Source organism: Hemitrygon akajei, chromosome 27 (genome assembly GCF_048418815.1).
Source record: "Hemitrygon akajei chromosome 27, sHemAka1.3, whole genome shotgun sequence".
NCBI lineage: Eukaryota > Metazoa > Chordata > Chondrichthyes > Myliobatiformes > Dasyatidae > Hemitrygon > Hemitrygon akajei.
Genome location: NC_133150.1, coordinates 29,897,064 through 29,919,629, shown reverse-complemented (window position 1 = coordinate 29,919,629; position 22,566 = coordinate 29,897,064). Strand labels below are relative to the sequence as shown.

The window sequence follows — 22,566 nt, the reverse complement described above, 5'->3', positions numbered from 1 at the left end:
TGACTTCTGCTCAAGAAGCCATCCTTTCGAACATCTCCCAATACTTACAAAATGCTTAATATTTTTGTTTTTTCTTGAAAAGTGGATAATGTCATATTTTTCCACACCATTTGCAATGCTGTTGCCGATTATTCGGATTGTCCAAATTCCCTTGAAACCTCTTTGCATCCTTACCTCTACCCACATTCCCATGTAGTGTTGCGTAGGTCATACCACTAGTGTCTGGTTGTATTTCCATGAGTGTAATTTAACCAGGGAATGGCTTCAATTGCATTACATGCCAAGAGGGAAAAAATGTTGATTTTCAGCTGCCTGGCACTGAAACAAAATATCCCTACTCATTTGAATTTTTAGGCCACTATAGGTCCATCAAGAATGTTTGGGAGTGATGTCTATCAGTCCAAGTCCAGTGGAGGCCCAGAGACAGCCCATCCTGGGGTAAAAGGACCCATGTCTGCCTGGTAGGAGGGAAGGCGGCAAGGGGATTGTTTTGTCATGGTGCTATTGTTCTTGCTTGTGTGCTCTGCGAACATGTTGGGCATGCTATGTTGGTGCCAGTATGTGTGTCAAGACTTGTGGTCTGCCCCCACTACGTTCTTTGGTTGTGTTGCTCATTAACACAAATGACATTTCCCCATTTTGATGCACTTGCGGCAAATTAATGAATCCCGATTAAAACCAACTGTGGAATTCATTTGAGGGGAGGCAGTTACAGACACCAACAAGGTAAACCAGTAATTCTGTGCAACTTTAAATTTGGACATTCTGCATAAAATCTCATGACTGCCTCCAACTCAGGAACAGCTCGAGGAAGCTGGCCCCCACCTGATGGCCATTTCCATGCATTTCTGGTCAGGGTAGATAGCCGAGGCTGTTGATTTTGTCAAGGTTTGTTGGTCGTCTTGGAGCCTCAAAAGGACCTGGTCCAGTATCTGCAACCAAGGTATAAAGTACAGGTTTGAGAGCATTGTGCATTTAATCAAGATGTTTTCAGAGCTGCAAACAATATTATTCTTTAACACTATTCCTCATTTATGCAGAAACTTCTCTGAAACAGGGCAGTAAGTCCAACATCCATATCAAAGTCTCAAACTGTCACATATCCATCCATCTCCAAACACAGTAAAGAACAACTGAATATTTTGAGTTTAAAGAGTAGAAGGAAAAGTGCCTTGACTACTACAAATTTTAATCATGCCAGGAGTGTGATCACTCGAGTTGAGTATTATGTCCTCCTATGGGTCAATTGGTGGGTGTTTAGGTGGCTGTGGAGTTCAATCTGGGATCCACATAAATGTAGACTGCTTGTGTGCGACTTTGTTTAACATGGAGGCTGATGCACAAACAGCAAACCACACGATCCTCAACAGATCAGGGTTTGGTCCAGTAGTACGGAATGCAGAGGGACAGGGGGCTCTTCCCTTTTGCAGCTTTCCTCTGCCTTCACTGCCGTTGTGATGTGCATCATCTTCTGCCAGCTCTACCGATGGTTGGATGACCATTTGTCTGGAACTTCCCCCTTGATCTTACCACCTTAGGTGACTCAACCAGAGGCTTTATAAATCACCGGTGAGGCCTCACTTGGAGTACCGTAAGCAGTTTTGGGCCCCTCATCTTAGAAAGGATGTGTTGACATTGGAGAGGGTTCAGAGGAGGTTCATGAAAATGTTTCCAGGATTGAACAGCTTGTCATATGAAGAGTGTCTGATGGCTCTGTGCCTAAATTCATACAACTCAGGAGCATGAGGGGTGACCTCATAGAAACCTATCAAATGGTGAAAGGCCTTGATAGAGTAGAAGTGGAGAGGATGGGACCAGAGGACGCAACCTGAGAACAGAGGGGCGTCCTTTCAGAGGGGAGATGAAGAGGAATTTTGTTGTTATCCAGAGAGTGGTGAATCTGTGGAATTCATTGCCACAAGTGGCTGTAGAGGCGAAGACGTTATGTATATTTAAGGGAGAGGTTAACAGATACTTGACAAATCAGGTCATGAAGGGATATGGGGAGAAGGCAAGAAATTGGGATGAGAGGAACAAAATAGATCATCCATGAAAAAAAATGGTAGAGCAGACCTGATAAGTCAAATGGCCGAATTCTGCTCCATATCTTATGCTAAATTCTAGATAGCAACACTCTCATGATCTCAGGAACTCACAAGCCTCTCTGCCACGAGTAAGTGCTGATTCTTGGAGAAAACAAATTTCTATAGAGTTGGAGATGAGGACATTTGCATCGGAACAGGAATGAATTAGGGATTAGAAATAATATTGTGATTGCCATCAGACCAGATAGCATTTATGGAAAGAGAAACCAGCTTAGTGTTTCTGACTGAAGACTGTCAGAACGCAGAGGATGGCTATTCAAACAAAACATTAAACCAGTTTCTCTCCCCACGAATCATGCCTGATCTCCTGAGCACACCCAGCATTTTCAGTTTTTGTGGTGATTTCCAGCAAATGCAGATCCAAAAAAAATTTTGTGCAAGCTTTCACTATTCTCTCCCATCGTGAAGACCAGTAATTTGAAGGACCTCGTTCTTTTATCTAACATTTCTTACAACCAGAACAGTTCTATAAGGAAAAAGCAGCATCTTTAATTTGATTGGTCAACAAAGATAAATTGGCAGTGCTAGAGGAATAAACAAACAGCTCCTGTAGATTTAGGTGTGACGGAGTTAACATCTTCATCCTAGCTCCAATATTTTGAGACCTACTAAACAAAATTATTCAAGGTAAATTTATTTTTAAATCCAGTGACCTTCCTCCTTCAAGTTGCTTACAGTAACATTCAAAAGATCGAACTTTAAATATCTGGAGACCCTTGAAACCCAAATCTGAATAAAACATGCAGAACTACTTAAACATACAGTATTTCTAACACTTTGTAATACAGATAACAGGTTTTGTCTGTACAAAAGTTTACTTTTAATGAGAGAAGTAGTATTACTTAAAAACTGCAGATGCTGGAAATCTGAAGTAAATATTGAAAACACTGGAAATGTCCAGTAGGTCAGGCAGCATCTTTGGAGACAGAAGCAAAGAGAATGATTCAGATCAAAGTTTTTCCATTAGAACAGGAAAAAAAAAGGAGAAAACGATTTGAAAAGTGTTGGATATGAGATTGGGAAACATGGGTCAGAAGCAATGGTTGGGCCATGTCTAGTTGAGGGTACAAGGAAGGTGTCCGAGTGTTGACTGGTAATCTGAGGATCAGACATCAGTTCATAACAACACCACCCTCATTGACAGGTTTGATGTGATGTTTTTAGTGAGCGCAATGGTGCAGGTTCAGAAGGGGTTGGGTTACAGTGAACAGAGGAAGGGAAGAATTGAGATGATCAATCTTACATTTGCAAAGAGTAGATTCATCATTGTGCAAGAGGCCAGAGGGAGATGTCCAAGTGATCAGGAATTCTGGAGATGAAAAAAAGGGCCCACTGTCTGGAGAAGATTCCAGACCAAAGAGGCAGAAGTGACAGAATAAGAGTCCCACACCATATCAGACTTGGAATTCATTAAGATGTAAACACAGCGATAAATTTGTGGCCTCTGTTGAGGACTGCTCACCTGGGCATTAGAGACAGGAAGATCAGAAGGCATAGAGAAAAATATCAACAGGGTCAGGATTGGGGCGAGATAGGGCCAGAGAAAAACTGAATTGGGAAAGAGATCCAGAGGAGTATTAGAATTAAAAGATTGCAGTCTTTGTTATCTGAAAGGAAGGGTCTATTCTATGGTTGCAGCAGTAAAATAATATAGAACCTTACTCATTTACTCTCCATGCAATCAAATGGCTATGTTGACATTCAAATGCCATTTCTATAAACAATGAGTTTACACAAAATTTGTGAAATGTCTGAGGAAAATTATGTAGAAAAACATTCTAATCATTCTTTTATTTAAAGCGGTCTTAACCACACTGTTTTTAAGGGTATGCAGCTTGATTAAATTTAAAGCTCCATAGGTAGGTGTGATTTATTTGTGTTATGTGGGAGCAATGGCTGCTTCTAGCAAATATTTTGATGTTGAACTGATTGGGGCTCAGATTTTTAATGTTTGCTGGTTTCCAAAAAACACACAGCTGAGCCAAGGACAAATCCTGTTTCACTGAAATTCCAACAAGCTCAATCGCTTCCCATTCCACCTCCACAGCATTACTATCAACTGTAACATTTTGACTACTAAAGTTAAACCTCTTACATCAAAACACATTTTGCTGCCGTTCCATGTTATAGCAAATTTGAAAACAAATCTTTTTGCTCATCATTTCCATTCTAAGATCTATCTCCCTGCATGCATTTGAGGAGACACCATTTCTAACTCATTGTTTTGCAGACAGAAAGCTCAATTGCCCAGTCTGTTCCCTCCCTCCTGTTCGAATTAATCATTACCCTTATCAAGCCAACCAGAGTCCAGGCATGTAACAGAAACCTTCTGGTTTGTAGGAGTCAGCAGCACACCATAACAGCAGTAAACCACTCATCTTTAGATAATGTAATGGTGCCGTCATTGACAGTCAAAGTGGCCAGCAAGAAGGCAAGGAGGAAGCTTGATGATTTGCAGTGCTCTAATGAACTCCGAGCTCATCTCCAGGAGATTTTTATGTTTGCGCTACTTGCATAATAACTCCCCCATTAAGTTCATCACAGAAACTCATCTGCAAAGCATAGCACCCTTCAACTAACATGGTAATTGTTACAGGCTGTCTGCCTATCCCACTGGCCCAAAATTAAATAGGGTTTAAGTACCCCTTCTTTAAAAGCTGTTGAATATTTTATAAACAGCAGAAATTCTGCAGATGCTGCAAATTCAAAGGAATACACACACAAACTGCTGGAGGAACTCAGTTCAGGCAGCACGTATGGAAAGGAAAAAATTGTCGACCTTTCTTCAGGATCTTGGTCCAAAAATGTCGACCATTTTTAAATTTCCATTAATGCTGCTTGACCTGCTGAGTTCCTACATTTTGTATGCATTGTTTTGAATATTTTATATTTCCAAATGTTTTTTTAATTATTCTTCTCTCAAATTAAATCTTTTCCTTTCTTTCTGTAAGTAATTCATCACTAATTGGCTCCCTTTATGGTTGTATCTCATTGGTTGGCAGGATTTTTGTTGTCACTGATTATCAAGTTCCTAGAGAGCTTGTTGCTTGAAGTGCTGTTATCACCTGGTAGTTTCAGGGAATCACAGTCCAAATATTTTGCATATTACTATTACAAATTATCACAATGTGACACCCCAGTCTTTTCTACCTCTGATTAAAATTAAAGTCACTATTAAGTCACATCCACACTAAATGGGACTGTAGTTTCCATCACCACTTACTTGTCCTTAAACTCGTAAATTGGTACTTTCAACAGGGTCGCAAGACATACCTTGTTCAAGTAAGCTTCACAGTTTTCCAGATCCTGACTGAGATTCTCGTATTGTTCACAAAGAGGTCTCAGTTGCTTCCTGATGTCACAGGCAGTCCTGTAGACGGTAATAGTAGTTTCAGATCTGGACTAGACATTGATTCTATGAAAAGCAATGGCAAACGTCCCCAAGAATGCGTGCGCAAATTATCTTTAGTGCCAAATCAGTAAATGACTTTTTCCATGGAGAGCTGTGAAGTGTTTTCACAGGAAATTCTATTGTATTAACAGCCCGATTGTTAATTCCCTTTCCCTCCTTACATCACCCATTGTGTTCATGGACTGAATACCACCATTTCTCCTGGTGTTCTTCTAAAGAATCATTGGGTACTTCAAGGGTGGCACATTAGTGTAGCAGTTAGCATAACAGTTCTCAGCACCAGCTTAAAAAGCAACCAAAAAATGTGGGAAATACTCACCAGGCAAGATCTCAGTGGGTCAGCACTCATCACACCATTAATAGTTCAGGTGTCTGGCCTGGTGAGCATTTTCACAGCATTTTTGTTGTTTTCTAGCAGCTACAGTATTTCGTTATTAGACCCTTCGTGAAAATCTGGTCCTAGCCTCAACTCCGAGGCTGCAGTGCAGCTGTCAGCTCTTGAACACAAGACAAGTGATCTAAAATGGTCCTTAATCACCAACTCCAAAATCAAGCCCAAGCCTCTTGCCTTGTGGCTTCCTCAATTTCAGCGAGTTTGCAGTTTCCTGCCCAGATAACCCACTCACTTTCCAACCTTCACCCTTCTGTGCAACCACCTTGCCCAACAGGTCTACCATGATTTCTCTGGCTACACTAGTCAGCCTGAAAACACATACCACCAAGCCTAGGACAGCTTCTATCCTGCTGCTAATAGACCTCTTGTATAATAAGATGGACTCTTGACCTCACAATCTACCTCATCATGGCTCTGCACCTTATTGTCTATCTGCATTCCATAATCTCTCTAATTTTAACTTCTATCCTTTGCACTATTTTTGCTTTCCCCTTGCAGTACCTCAATGTACTGAGGTAATGAACTGATCTCTGTAGATGACATAACAGTTTTTCCATTGCACCTCAGTACATGGACAATTTACCAGCCTACAGTGACAGTGGGCTTATTAGCTTTAATTAAGTACCTCATCCAGTCCTTCAAACAGGTTAGCAGCTTCTGATACTTTGGTACACAATCATCTTTGAACAACACCAGCACCTTCTTGGCATGGATTCCCATTTTGATTCTGAAACATCAAGGAAACATTAAGAACACAAGTTACTCTGTCATAAAGCGGACAATACTCACACAGATGGAAAGTCCAGAACAGCAAAAGGATTGGAAAGTGTGAAAGACAAGTTGAAACGCACAAAAGTTACACGAGGGCTGGGTTTCATAGGACATTATAATCTTGACACTTCATTTAATCTAAAAGTATCTGTCCTTTACTAGTGTAGAGTCCACAAGAAACACCACATAATCCAAGGAAGTAAACCCAGATTTTTATAAATTACTTGTCAGTCCTGATGAGGTATCTAGACCCGAAATGCCAATTGTTTATTCCTGTTCTTAGATGTTCCCTGACCTGCTGATATCTTTCAGCATTTTCTATGAGTTACTCTGGACTTTCAGCATCTGCAGAATCTCTTGTACAGTTGGCCCTCTGTATCCATGGGGGTTTGGTTCTGGGACACCCCCCCCCCCACCCCCCGTGGATGTTCAAGTCCCTTATATAAAATGGTGAAGTATTTGCACATAACCTACGCACATCCTCCCGTATACTTTAAATCATCTCTAGATTACTTATAATTCCTAATACAATATTAATGCTATGTAAATAGTTGTTATACTGTATTGCTTAGAGAATAATGACAAGAAAAGAAGTCTGTACATGTTCAGTACAGACGCAACCATCGTAGCTCTTCTGGGAACGCTGATGCTGCCTCGGCATCGGCCGATGCCGATTCTCCCGTGATCTTTAAGTTCTTGAGGCTGTAGCGCTTTACATAGCTAGCCAGCCATCCCTTACTAGCCTTAAACTCCTTCCTCTCACTCACAACACAAGTAGCGAATGAATGAGACACGAGGCAAACAATTCTCAAACAACAAGTGCTGGAGAGAACTTCCGTTTTTTTTTTCAATCCCGATCCGCGGATATGGAACCCATGGATATGGAGGGCAGACTGTATTTATGTGTTACTGTGGTAAACTATGTATACCTGTCTGGACACGCCCCTCTGCTGACTGCTCCTGTGGCTCCTCCCACAGACCCATGTATAAAGGCGATTGGAGGCACTGCTCCTCCCTCAGTCTTCAAGATGCCGTGCTCTGTTTTGCTGCTAATAAAAGCCTATCGTTCACCTCCCATCTCCGAGGGTTATTGATGGTGCATCAGTTACTAGTTAGCCTTCAAGTGAAGTATTGTATCTAATCTGGGCAGCACTTTCAAGACAGCAAGTCAAGGCTTTGGGAAAGAAACTCCTCACCTTGTAGAGTTCACAGAGAAGATTGATCAGGATACCAGTGACGAGGAACTTTAGCGTAATGGAGCCGCACTAAAGACTAAAAGTTGAACAATGGTAGGAAATGAGGTTTAGTATGTTCAGAATTATGAGTGTTTCTGACAGGATCGGAACAATCTACTTCCATTGACAGGAGAGACAGTAACCAAACGGAGAAGGTTTGACGTTGTCCAAAATTCAGGAGAGAATGGAGGCAATTTTATTCAATGAAATGCATTGTTTGAATCTGGAATGCACTCAATGAGGCCAGTAGAAGTTTCAGTAACAACTCCTGAAGTTAACTGGAATAATATGAAGAAAAATTGCAGGAGTATGTGGAAATAGTGCAGGAGCCAGTCAGATAGCATTTTTCATGGCTGACTCAGGCAAAAGGGGTTGAGCGTTCGCCTTCTGTGCTGTGAAGTTCAAAGAACTCTAAGCGCTCCTCATGTCACTGCTCAGTTGATTAGTAAGGTTGCCATGGGTAACCTTGGCTTTGACAGAAAAATAAGGTGTTTGCATTCATACAACACTTCTCAGCATTTCTCTCGAAACTGCCAAAACCTTTGGTATGCATTGAAAAATAAAGTACAAGGTTAAGACGACAAATTTGGCAACAATTTTGCACGCAGCAAGATACCATTGAGTGCTGAGATGAATGATCACATTCTCTACTTTTAACAGAAAAATTTGCCATTCCAGAAACACTTTGCAGTCCTTAATGTGCGTCAAGCTGTCAGGGTAACCTCTTATTTGCCGTCTCAACTGTGGGTCAGAATTTAGCATCCTTATTTAGCTATAAATCCTAGATTTAGCAATCTCTCAGTACCAAAATGTGCAATCAGCTTTAATGTGCTCAGGTACACTTATGAGCCTTGAACATTCAGACTGAGGGGCAATCTTTCGTTTATGAACTGAAGTAGAGTATAACAAATAAACCAAACTTACTTCTCAAATTTATGGATCTGCTCATCATTATACTGCAGCTCTGAAATGAAAATTAGTAACATTCAGTCCTTAAGCCAAGTCTTCTCCTCATGTACAGGGGGGGACTGTGCTGGTCTGCCACTGTGATCATGCATTGATTCCCAGATGGATATGCCGTGCGTCACAAATCAAACAGATGGTCCACTGAATTTGTGTTGGCCATCAAGCAATCATTTCTACTGTAGCCATACACTAACCTAATGTATTTCTATTAACTCTCCCTTCCCCAACATTCTACCACCCATTAGGAGCAATTTACAGTGCCCGATTATCCAACCAAGCCATAAATGTTTGGGATGAGGAAACACCTGGAGGAAATCTATGTGGTCACATGGGGAAGCTGCAGACTTCAGACAGGATCAAACGTCAGGATCAAACAAGGGTTACTGGAGCTGAGGGGCAGCACCTCTACTAGTTGCCCCAATGTATACTGGCACGTAACCCTCCCCATTATCAAACAGCCTGCATTACACTGCACACGAATGGAAATAAAGACTTGGATGAGATCAAGGAATCGCAACCAACAGCAGCAAGAGCTGAAGCCTTCAGATGCAGGCCAACGGGGTAGACCTCGTGCTCTCGCATGTGGATCCAAGTGAGTAATAATTAAAATGAAGTTTAATTGCATTCATAACCTCGATATCCCAAGACAATTTGTAACCAATGGAAGTTTAACATGTAGTCATTACTGTAATGTGGAAATACAGTGAATAATTTGGATACAGCGAGCTCTCAGCCAGCAGAGAATGGCCAGATAATTACTTTCTCGTGATAGAGAATAGAGCCACGAGATGTGATTGAGGTTCCAGAATGGAACATGAACCCCATGCCCCTCAGCTTCAGAGCAGACTGCTTCCAATGAGGCATTGCTACAGGGTCAGGCCAAACCTTGGCTTTGTGGATCTTCGCAGTTACTGACCAAATGTACTATTTCTCATCTGAGCTCTTCAATGAAACCATGAAGTAGCTTCCTTACTCATTCTCATTCGATCTTTTTTGAGCTGGTGGTGAATAGCGGACACTTTCTCAAGTAAGACTCCCACTTTTCCGATCCTACAAAGTAAATCAGAGGAAAAAGGCATTAGTTATTCTTCATTGGCTGACATTTCCTTTTCACCTCTTGGTTCCTTCTCTCCTCAATTCTGGGGTGTGATCTAATGGCACTATTCAGGTCTCACTCATGTCAGGGTTAAGGTGGCCAGTCTGGATAGAGATCCTGACCCCGTCTCATCCTCTATCAACACCCAAGACAACCTTTGAGCAAAGACTCAATTAAAACAAGAAAGAGCTCTTAATTATATAGCTCATTTCATGACTTCAGATACAAGACAGCACTTTAGAGCCAATGATTTTATATAGGAAACATGCATAAGTCCTACAGGCATTGAAGAGAATATTTTTTAAATTTTAAAGCTATGTTAGTTAGTTCCACCTGGGAGAGATTGCCCATTCTTCAGAAAGAGCCCTGGGATCTGTTTTTTTAAAACCTTGTGTTGAAGAGCAGACAAGGCCTCAGTGGTTGAGGGTGGGAGATACTAAAGAGTAACTTTTACTCTTATTTGACACGGCATGGTGAGCCTGGTCCCCTTACTCAGGTCGTTGGGATTTGATCTCAACCTACAAGTATGCCACAATGAGTGAAAACAAGATGACATCATACCATCTGCTCTGTTCTAAAATTACAAACCAGCCCAAGTCAAACCACTCCAAACCTGACTGAGCTGGAGGGCTTGTACCTCCCCCGTCACATCAGACCACTGCTTTCTGCCTGTGTGGCAGTTCTAAAAAGACTGGAGGCAGAAAAGTAGGGGAAAGAACTTTGTAAAAAAAAATGTACAATCAGTGCATTTATTTGTCAGTGCTCAGCCCAGTCTGATCCAAGCCAAATCCAACACACCCATTGGGTCACGGCAGCCTCAGGTCATATTGCCAGATTCTAGTCTCTCCCTTCCTAAGGCTGAGGCCTACAATCCAATTGTAGCCAGTTGTTACCCTTCAACCATCAGGTTCATGAACCAGCGTGGATAACTTCACTCATCTCAACACTGAACTGATTCCACAACCTATGGACTCGCTTTCAAGGCATCTACAACTCATATTCTCAATACTTATTATTTGATTTTCTTTTGTATTACACAAGTTATCATCTTTTGCATTTTGGTTGTCTTTGCTTGAGGGCAGTTTTACATTTCTTCTATTGCGTCTTGTGTTTCTTTGTAACTACTGTGAATGCCGGCAAGAAAATGAATCTGAGGGATAGTATATATACAGTATATTCTTTGATAATAAACTTACTTTCAACTCTGAACTGGGGAAGGAATTTGAGACAGGTTTGTTCAGTAACCTCTAGTTAAATACAGAGCATGCAAATGTCAAGGATTTGACTTTGCATGTTTTTTGAATCTTCTTCAAAAAAAGTGAAGGTCTGTATAAAAGTAGTGCATATTAATAATATTGTTAACAGAATTGAGTATTATACATTTTTCACTAGTGTCCAAAATTAACATCAACCTTTTGGTCTTATACACACGAATATGAAGTCAGTCGAAGTTGTCACACCATAACTTTGTACATTGAAGGTGTGTCCCACATAGCCGCTACACTTCATCCCACTGGAATTCCCAAACTATTTCCCACACTTCACACCAAAGAATAAACCCCACACATTATATAGTTGAAAGGACAGTCAAAGCACAAAGCCGTTGGTTCAGATTTTCCACATTATTAATAGGGCAGCAGAGTAGCGTAGAAAAACACAACGGTATTACTGTGCCAGCAACCAAGGTTCAATTGCTGACGCTGTCTGTAAGAAACTCACACGTTCTCTGTAACTGTGCTCCAGGTTCTTGGGTTTCCACCCACATTCCAAAGACAGATGGGTCCGTAGGTTACATGGGTGTAATTGGGCAGCGCGGGCTCATTAGGCTGAAAGAGTTATTACTGTGCCGTAGAACAGACCAAAGAGCGATAAGAGTCAGGTAATAAATGCTGGCCTTGCAAGCAAGCTCCACGTCGTGACATATGAGGAGAATCCTTGAAGAATGATGAGTAACAAGAGCAGAGAAGTCAAAAAGGAGACAAAGGAATTTGAGAGCAAGCAATAAGGGACTATTATTGGTGGAGTTATAGCACTGAAGGGCCATTCATTTAAAATTGTCACCACAGAGTGAAGGGAAAATTAGGAGCAATATCTTTACAGAGCACTTCTGAAGTTGGAAATGCTTTGTCACAGGAATGGTAGAACAACAGGGAAAAATATAATATAAATCGGAGAACTTCAATGGAGAGAGTAGAATACTTGTACATAGATTACTCTAGCAAAAAAGCTAGCGCACATATGATGGGATGAATGGCATTGATCACCATTGCCATCCTCTAGGGACGAGCTCCTTAGGTTAAACTGTGCTCACGTATTGTCTTTGTGATGGAGGTCACTGCTGTTGGACCATTCTGCAGCTATCAGATCCAGTTGCTTCTGACTGTTTTGAACATTCTGTGAGACGCTTGCCAAGAAATCCATTGTCTGCAACACAAGGCATTTAAACTTAGATCAGATATTGCCCCTGCTGTAGAGAGCATTACGCAGTTATCCAGTGAGCAGAGGACAACTTAGACACAAAATAAAGGCACCACTGCTGTGCTCTATCAACTATCCCCAGATACACAGATGCATCAAATACTTCAGGTCAAGTACAATGCCTTAGATACAGAGAAGATCTCCCTCCACAGCATCCCAAATGTTCAAGGTACAAAATTTTCTTGTAGGCATACGCAATAAATCCAATAAGTATAATGGAAACAATGAAAGACCACGCCAACAGGGTGGACAGCCAGTATGCAAAAGGCAACAAATTGTGCAAATAAAGTAAATAATAATAAGTAAGCAATAAATATCAAGAACATGAAGAGTCCATGAAAATGAGTCCAGAGTTTGTAAGAACAGTTCAGTGATGGGGCAAGTGAAACTCTGCCCTATGGCTCAAATGCCTAATGTTTTAGGGTAATAACTGTCCCTGAACCTGGTAGTGAGAATCCTGAGGCTCCCGTACCTTCTACCTGATGGCAGTTGCAAGAAGAGACGGTGACCCGGATGGTGGGAGCCCCTGATGGTGGATACTACTTTATTGCAACAACACTATTTAGATGTGCTCAGTGGTGAGGAGGGTCATGGGTAACATGATTGACTGAGCTGTATCCACTACGAGGGGTGATTGATAAGTTTGTGGCCTAAGGTAGAAGGAGATGAGTTATTAACTTCACACACAAAATGCTGGTGGAACACAGCAGGCCAGGCAGCATCTATAAGGAGAAGAACTGTCGGCGTTTCGGGCCGAGACCCTTCGTCAGGACTAGGGTTCTTCTCCTTATAGATGCTGCCTGGCCTGCTGTGTTGCATCAGCATTTTGTGTGTGCTGTTTGAATTTCCAGCATCCGCAGATTTCCTCGAGTTATTAACTTCAAACTTTCTGCATAATCACTCAAAGAGTTGACCTGCATGTGCATGTAACGAGAGCTGTATAACTCATCTTCTTCTACCTTAGGCCACAAACTTATCAATCACCCCTGCTGTGGACCACCTGAAGGTCCAAGACGCCGACTTCTATAAAGAAGGGATCTGTATGCTCCACGACCGCTGGACTAAGTATGTAAATGTAGGAAAAATAAATGGGCTAGGTTTTCTAATATTGACTCCTTCTACCTTAGGCCACGAACTTATCAATCACCCCTCGTACATTTTGGAGGATTTTCCATTCAAGGGCTTTGGTATCTCCATAACAGGCTGTGAAGTAACCAGTCAATATGCACTCCTATAGAAGCTTGTCAAGGTTTTAGATGTCATGCTAAATCTTTGCAACCTCCCAAGAAAGTAGAGGCACTCTGTGCTTCCTTTGTAATTGCACTTACGTGTTGGGCCCAGGACAGTCCTCTGAAATAACACTGAAGAATTTAAAGTTGCTGACTCTCTCCACCTCTGACCTTCAATGAGCATGGGCTCATGGATCTCCAGTTTCCTCCTCCTGAAGTCAATAATCAGCTCCTTGGTCTTCCTGTTATTAAGAGGATGTTGTTGTGGCACCACTCAGTCAAATTTTCAATCTCCATCCTATCTGATGATTTGTCACCAGCTTTAATTGGGCCAATGACAGTGGTGTCATCAGTAAACTTATATGGCATTGGAGCTGTTCTTAGCCTCAGTCGTAAGTGTAAAGCAAGAAAACAGGGTTAAGCACACAACATTGTGGTGCACCCGTGCTGATGGAGATTGTGGAGATGTTGCCAATCTCAGCTGACTAGGGTCTGCAAGTGAGGATATTGAGAAACCAATTACACAAGGAGGTATTGAGGCCAAAGCCTTGAAGCTTATTGATAAGTTTAGAGAGGATGACAGCATTGAATGTCACGCTGTAGTCAATAAAGAGCATCTTGATATATGCATCTTTGCTTTACAGATGTTCCAGGGTTGAGTGAAGAGTCAAGGAAATGGTATCTGTGTGGAGCTGTTGTGCTGGTAGGCAAATTGAGGCAGGTTACCACATTCTTTTTAGGCTCCGGTATAACTGATGCTTGCCTGAAGCAGGTGGGTACCTCAGACTGCTGAAGTGAGAAGTTAAAATTATCAGTGAGCCCTCTAGCCAGCTGATCCACACAGGTCTTTAGTACTCGGCCAGGTACCCCATCTCAGCCGGATGCTTTCTGACTTTCTGTGAAGTCACAGGATCATCGGGGGCTGTAGGCCCAATAATCCAGTTGCACAACACAGCGGGAACCTCCCCCTGCACTTTCCTTCATCCTCTCGTTCCCTGTGTCTTCCAATTTTTAAAAACCTGTTTTTTAAAAAAAAAACCTCTGACTGGTAAACTTTCCTTGCTCTTCATTTTTAATTTCAACTCCATTTATGGGCAGTTACCAGGTTACTGTGCACAGTCAACACCTGAACCAGTTACATCTATTTTTGAACAAGTCCTCCCATCAGGAAACGGGACCTGCTATGATGTATCCCAAAGCTGGTTTATTTGGTGCCTGTAATTTACTCACCAAAATTGGATGCAGAGTCATGACTTACCACTTTGGGTACTGTGGTAAACTACATATACCTGTCTGGACATGCCCCTCTGCTGACTGCTCCTGTGGCTCCTCCCACAGACCCCTGTATAAAGGCGATTGGGGCACTGCTCCTCCCTCAGTCTCCGAGATGTCGTGCTCCCTTTTGCTGCTAATAAAAGCCTATCGTTCACTTCCTGTCTCCAAGAGTTATTGATGGTGCATCAGGTACGTCAGTAAGATAATGTAAATTATATTTTTATTTTCCTCAACATTCCCTCAGAGATTTAAGTTGTTGTGTTGTGCTGTTGCAGGCTGAAAACATGGACAAAGACTGAGGTGTCTGTGCACTCAGTGCACAGGACCCATTCAGCACAGCACTACGGCCCGTCCCATTCCTCAACACCATGCTATTAGGACATGCCCTACATCACTGTCTGGTTTCCCCCAACTATTCTTTGATATTTCTGCCTCACACTTACTTTCTCTGGTTTTCTCCCAGCTCCATGGCAGCCTTTACCATGGGCTGGGCTTGAACGAGACGGCAAGTGTGAGGTCAGTCAATAACTGCTGTAAGACAACAGTGGGCTTCTAAGCCTTTTAAACAACCGGAAACCATGTTAGTGGTCACAGGTTTGCTTTAGGCCAAATACAACACCCAAAATGGGCAAAGCCAAAAATTCTACACTAGTGTTTTTACCTCCCCTATACAACTTCATGTTTTAGATCCTTCTGTGAGATATCCCTTGCCCTTCTAACCTTAGGGAAAAAGACAATGAGAGTCTATCCTGTCACTTAAAGTTGACTAAACGTTCCCGTACTCTAGTCACATGCCTTAGCCCAATCTCCCAATAGCAACCTTGACTATTAAGATGCTATCAAAGTTAAATAATTAGTTTTTAAAAGTTTCAGTTTAGTCCTGCCATAGTTTTTTTTTTGCTCAAGGAAACATTTTGTGGCACCAGTTCTGAACTGCTATGTGTGAAATCCAGATATTGAGATACATCCTAGGATGCGCTGGGACATACCATCAGTTATGCAACTTGGAGTCATCTGGAGTCTTGGGCCTTTCAACATCAGACACCCTCGACCGGGCAACCTAGGCAGGGCTGATCAGGCCTTGCCTTGTATCCCAGCAGCATTGGTCCATGGGTCACACCTCTTGATCTACAGCCATCTGGAGGCTCATTCAGCAGCCTCAGTGATGGTGCTGATGGCATTATGGAGGCTGCAAAGAAAAGATCCAAGGAGAGAGTAGGTTCTGCACAGCAAGCAGCTAGCAAAACCTCTACAGACTCCAATATCCTTCTGTGCCAGAGTTAAGCTGTGGGAGAAATCTATGCCTGCTGCCCTAAGCTCAGTACCAATCAACACCAGACATGAACAGTTGACCTACCGATTGCAGCTTAACGTGGACATCACCAACTTCAGCTGGATTCGTTCGATAGTGTGGGCCACATCTGTGAGGAAGAGTTTAACAATTAATATTCTGATCTATTTCTACATCTGCCTCATTTCTTAAACAGAAAAATTATGATCAGCATAGCTGGAATCGGTTAACAAGCCAACATAAAATTTAAAAAAAAGCAGTAATAGGCAGCACTGGCAAAATGGACAATGAATTAGTGCTTGCAGCACAGGTTACTCTTGGGTAACCTCAGATCTGATTCTGGTCTGAAAAGGAAAGATCTTTTTTTCCTCCATCCACCTCAAAGAACTTTGCTCTGCTGAATGCCAATCCAAGTCAAGTCCATTCAAAAACTGCTTCTAGCATCACTGCATAGGATCCAGCCAGAAGGATGAATGTAGGCATTATCTTCTAAAAATTTTCAACACATTTTGTGGTTGTAGGACAAGCTAGAGTAGATTGATTTTAACAATGAATGTGCATGCCTACAGAAAGGGAATAAAAAGGCAAGTCCTCATGTTAAATAAGACTTGCAGCTTGCTTACGTTTGTGCTCAAGAGATATGCCAATTTTTAACAATGGCATTCAGCATTTCATGCTTAATCATTTTTGAAATGTCAGTTATTCAAAAATGCAAGCTTTATTTATTTATTTCGAGATGGGCCAGAAGGGCCTGTTCTGCACTAACAAGCCGGACCACCCAGCTATCTACACATTTTTACCCTAGCCCAATCACAGGACGATTAGCAATGAACCGTTAACCTATGACTGAACGCGGGAGAAAACTAGAGCATCAGGAGGAAACGCACCCATTCACGGGAGAACCCTACAAGCTCCTTACTGTAGGTATCAGAACTGAATTCCAACATCCTGAGCTGTAATAGCATCATGCTAACCAGAATACTACCTTGGCACCCCAAGTTTTCAGAGCCAGAAAAGACTGAGTAGGGCTTTATTCACTGTCAGAGGTTTATTTTTTCTAAAAAATATATAAATAGGAGAACCATAGATGTGCTTATTTGTTGACTTCTGCCACAATCTCCATCCCTACCCACCACCAATCCTCACTCCATTGAGTTGTTGCCATTGCAAGAAATAGCACAACCTCAGAATACAGGACTGCCCTTTAGAACAGAGACGAGAAGGAATTTCTTGAACCAGAGAGTAGTGAATCTGTGAAAGTTATTGCCACAGATTTCTGGAGGTCAAATCATTGCCTATATTTAAAGTGGAGGTTGACAGGCTCTTGATTAGTCAGTGCATCAAAGCTAACAGGGAGAAGACAGGAGAATGGGATTGAGGGGGATAACAAATCAGCCATGATGGAATGGCAGAGCAGACTCAATGGGCCGAATGGCCTAATCCTACTCCAATGTCTTGTGGTCTTACCATCTAAAGAGAAAGGTAAATCTAGGTGACCAGTAGCAGAGGACAGGCATGAAGAAAGCAGTTCAAAAGCAGTAAAATTTAGTCTTATGACGTGGCCCACATGGGACTTATGGGGTTAAGCTACAGTACATGCCAGAAGCCAGTTATCAATATTTTCCATAAAAAAGGTGACAGGAACATTATTAAAATTCTAACCTCGACCACAGGCAAGAATATAAGCTAGATGTCTGGGATCTGGAAACCATCCAGTGCATCGGGCACAAGTTAAAAATCCACTGTGTGCTGGCTGCAGTGGGCACACATATTATTTTAGGTAGGCAGCAGAAGAGGGCAGTAATAGTTTGGAGAAATGTGCACGTAAAGTTTGAAGCAAAACAGGTGGCAAACACAGTTTGGCTGAGGGAGAGCAGATGTCTTTGGACCAGTGTTCCCAGGTCTCACATCAATGGGAGATTTCTAGCTTTCACATCCGAGTCTGCTATTGATTAGCTGATGGATAATTCAGTTACATGATTACGTTCAAATCCATTATTTCTGTGTCATCTAATTATAGCGATGAGATAAAGTGAGTAAAATACATATGCATGAAGAGCAGTAGATCATTCAGCTAGCTTCACCAATTGTCAAGATTTGGGCTGATCTAATCCTAACCTCAACCTGACATTCCTATCTATTCAAGCCTACGCTTGCTGGAATCCAGAAGAATGAGAGGACGATCTAGTAGAAGCATATGGAATTATGGATGCAATAGATGTGATAGAGGCAGGAAAGTGTTTTCCATTGGCAGGTGAGACTGGAACTAGGGGACACAGCTTCAAGATTTGGGATGGAGATTAGAAGTAACTGCTTTTTTCACGGTAGTAAATCTAGAATTCTCTGCCATGAAAACAGTAGAGCTCATCTCAATAAATATATTCAAGACAGTTAGATTTTTTGCACATCAGGGGAATTAGGGTTATGGGGGGAAAAGCAAGTAGTAGAGCTGAGCCCACAGCCCAATCAGCAATGATCTTACTGGATGGCACAGCAGACTCAACAGGTCAGAAGGCTGACTCCTGTTCCCATTTCTCATGTTCTTGAAGCAACCCTTTGCCTGATGGGGACTTGCCTTTCTCCATGTCCCTGGAAGGAACTGAAAGCAGCAAGTGATACTCACATCTTCTGAATGCTCATCATGGTGCTCTGGCAGAAATCCAACTTCTGATTCAAAGTCGTAACTTGCTGAATCGTTTTTCTGCAGTCCTCCTTCAAGATTGCACTAGAAGAAAAAAAAAATCAGTCAATTGGAACAGTCAATCAATCCAGTTTGTCCATCATTCAAATCAGTGATGGTCTCTCAAACTCCATCAACCTGAAAACCAATAAACTAGTCTATCATTTGCAACTAGATTAAAAAGCAAAGTCAACTAGTCTGAGCTCTTGTACAATTTCCCAAAGACTAAAATTTTAAGTGGCTATAATAAAGATATTGCAATGAGTGTTTCTGTTGGTCGTGGTTGATGATGGAAGTTGGTTTCCAGCAGTCCGCATTGTACACGCAAGCCAGGGCAGTACAATATGGAGAGCAAGCTGCTGCCCATGTAGCAGGTTCCCCTTCTCTACAATGCCAACAAATCCAAAGAAACAGCAGAGACTGATAGTTTAGCACCAGCAAATTTGCAGAAGTTGCCCATTGTAGGACTGCTTAAGGGACTCCAGTTCCCAATTCCCCTCCCCATGCTCGGGGTGTACTCCTGTAGCCTTCCCCATGGGTACAGTCACAAGACAGCAGAGTTCTGAGATCAGAGTTTTCCTTCTCCTCGATGTACTGCCAACCATGGCTCATGAGCCCCATCTGGCCAAAGCGGCTGGTTTTAAGGCACCAGTAACCTGCCTTTGCTTCTTTTCCTGGCAGTAGAAACAATTCCACTAGGCTGAGTAGCTAAAGCACAGGAGCTGGACTGGTTGTCAGAGGCTATTTGAGGCACACAACATTGGGAAGATTTAATAGGTAGTGGGAGCTTATTTCCATTACCACCCCCCGCTACAATAACCTTAAGGAACCTTGCAATAGGATATTACAATACATTTCAACAAATATACATGATCCAATTCATGCAAGTGAATTGAAATACAAGACAGCCACAGATAAGAAGGCATTTAGGCCAATTATTACTCATTTGTTCAAATATACCCTGTAGCCTTATTACATCCAATTGTCTCCAAGATTTATGCCTCCACAACTCTATTGTGACTCTCCCACCCTCAAATATGGTGGTAATCTCAGTCAGTGGACTAATTCCTGATATCAGCTCTAGGTTTAACCCTTTAGTAGTTCATGCTGGTTTTCTTCTACAATTTTAATTTAAAGCAATGTTCTAGATTACCAAAAAACACTTAACTCCGTTATACAGCTTAAAGAAACACTTCTCAGTCTTCACTCCTAGGCTCTAGTACTTCAGATCTCTCCCATTTTTCCCAACCAGACACTGGAAAGAGCCTTAATATCCTGCTCTGCTTCTGGTCGCAGATCTTTCTGCTGTCCCTTGGCTGATGGAATTGTGCAACGTATTAAGTCTGAGTCTAAAGAACAGTGCTAAACTATGTGATCTAATCTAATACCACGTGTGGTGTCCAGACTAGATGGTATCAAAATATATGGCAACACTACAAACGTCACTGTCCCACCAGAGACCCAAGAATATTTAAATACAAAACCAAAGGATCACAGTAAACGCATGAAGCCTAATTAACTTTCATCCGTTCTAACCAGCCACCTGGCTCCAACAATTCTGGTGATTACAGTGAATTCAGCACAGGCAGAGTATCTATTTAGGCTTACAACTCTGGACCAGACAGAGTCCTTTTAGGTCCACATCAGGAGTATTCAAAAGATCCACTCAGATGCATTGTTTGAGATCCATTTTAAATTTTCATTCCGTTAATAAATCAATTTGTGGTCCCAGGTCTTACCACCTCCATAATCTCTTCCAGCCCCTAAATCTCTGCACTACCCCCCCCCCACCCAATCATGGTCTCTTGCCTACTTTTGACAGTAATTGTTCCACCATAAGGGCACAAGACATGGAGCAGTCTTCCATCGAGCTTGCTTTGCCAGTCAATGAGGCTGATATATTTTCCTTCTCAGCAGTATTTTCCTGCCTCCTCCCCGAACCTCTGACACCCTATTAATCAAGAACCTATTAAGCTTTGTTTTAAATATTCTCAATCATTTGGACTCTATAGACGTCTATGTCAATGAATTCCACCAATTCACTATCTCCAGCTGAAGTAATTGTCAAATATATCTGTTTAAAGGGGTGTCCTTCTATTCTGAGAACGTGCCAACTGCTGCTAGACTCTTCCACTATTGTAAACATCCTCTCCACATCCACTATCTAGAGCTTCAAATAGTCAGTAGGTTTCAATGAGATTTCTCCTGCTTATTCTCCTAAACTCCAGTGAATACAAGCACCACCACTAACAATGTGACTTAAGTTACCTTGAACCCAAGTTCCACACTTCCCTCCCGAAGCTTAAAATATCTCCCAATGACAATTTTCACTTGATTACACTCTTGGCTGCTGCTTCCAAAGTTTAAATACATTTGACAGGACTGCATAAATGTCAAGTTGTTGTCGTAATCTTTTCACCAAAGCCCAAGTGTCAAATTAAAAAACAAACTCCAAATAAATAAAGGCTTGTGACAGTTCCAACTCATGAAATTTACATTTCACAAGAGGAACGGTTCCCCATTCTCAAACTGTACAAGGAGGGACAGAAACCTGCATTAACTTGAACTGATGTTCCAGAAGAGTAACAATATCTTTCAGTGCAGGAGGGATATTGAAGTGAATTAGCTTTTCACCTTCTGCAGATACTCACAGCATCCAGTATAATCCCTGAAAGATGATGTCTTGACACTTCATTAGGGACTTTGTAATTCTTAGCAGTTGGTGAACAGCACTCGTCACAGTCTGGAACAGGAAACAGACACTCAGCAGGTTCACGCCCAGTTAGCACTTGTACAGTGAACAAACACAAGAATGAAAGAAAAAGCCTGAGTAGCCTATTTGGCCCTTCATGCTTCCTCTGCATACAGCAAGATTAGGACTGATCTTTTACCTATGTCACTTTCCTGTATTGACCCCCTATGTCTTGATTCAGTCAGCATCCAAAAAAACTTTAGAGTCACAGATTACTGCAGCACAGAAACAGGCCCTGTAATCCATCTGGTTCACGCCAATCTGATCTTTTGTCTCATATTCGCCTGCACCCGGACCATATCCCTTCAATTCATACACCTGTTCAAACTTCTTAAAGTTTTCAACTTAACCCACAGCCATCACTTCTGCTGGCAGCTTGCTCCACAGTTGTATCACCCTTCGAGTGAAGAGTACTCCTCTCAGGGTCCCCTTAAATGTTGTATCTTTCATCCTAAACCAATGACCTCTAGTTCTAGTCTTACCCAACCAGAGGGGAAAAAGCCTACTAAAAATCACTAGAACAGAAAAATCTTGTGATAGAACTACATCAATTATCCCCATTTCTATAATCAAGCACTCGGGCCAGGCACCACACAGATGAGACACTATAAATTGTCCTCTATACTCTTGATGAGGTATAGCACAGGTCAGATACAGATTAAACCTCCATCTCAATGTCCAAGGAGCACGCTATTAACTATCAAACATCAGGTCACCGAGGATCGGATTCATTTGGAATGTCTGCCTCCCTTTTGAGGTTATGTTCATGACACACTCCCACTCCAGGGACACCTGGACATGTCTATGACTAGTGGACACTGCAGGGAGTGGAATGCACCCTTGATGCAAGATAACTTTTCCCTTTGAAATAACGTTTTATTT

General features: G+C 42.0%; 1 protein-coding gene across 2 annotated transcripts in view; it reads right to left on the bottom strand.

The window, feature by feature from the left end:
- ikbke (inhibitor of nuclear factor kappa B kinase subunit epsilon) overlaps nucleotides 1-22,566 on the bottom strand; it is a 57,475-nt gene that overhangs the window by 5,884 nt on the left and 29,025 nt on the right. For both annotated transcript variants that reach the window (XM_073030538.1, XM_073030537.1), the window contains exons 11-19: nucleotides 21,584-21,675; nucleotides 18,876-18,977; nucleotides 16,319-16,382; nucleotides 12,291-12,403; nucleotides 9,857-9,933; nucleotides 8,842-8,881; nucleotides 6,537-6,638; nucleotides 5,379-5,475; nucleotides 826-932 (exon numbers count right to left, since the gene is read on the bottom strand). In XM_073030538.1, coding sequence (XP_072886639.1) covers nucleotides 826-932; nucleotides 5,379-5,475; nucleotides 6,537-6,638; nucleotides 8,842-8,881; nucleotides 9,857-9,933; nucleotides 12,291-12,403; nucleotides 16,319-16,382; nucleotides 18,876-18,977; nucleotides 21,584-21,675 — 794 coding nt within the window. The remainder of the gene's footprint in view (nucleotides 1-825; nucleotides 933-5,378; nucleotides 5,476-6,536; nucleotides 6,639-8,841; nucleotides 8,882-9,856; nucleotides 9,934-12,290; nucleotides 12,404-16,318; nucleotides 16,383-18,875; nucleotides 18,978-21,583; nucleotides 21,676-22,566) is intronic.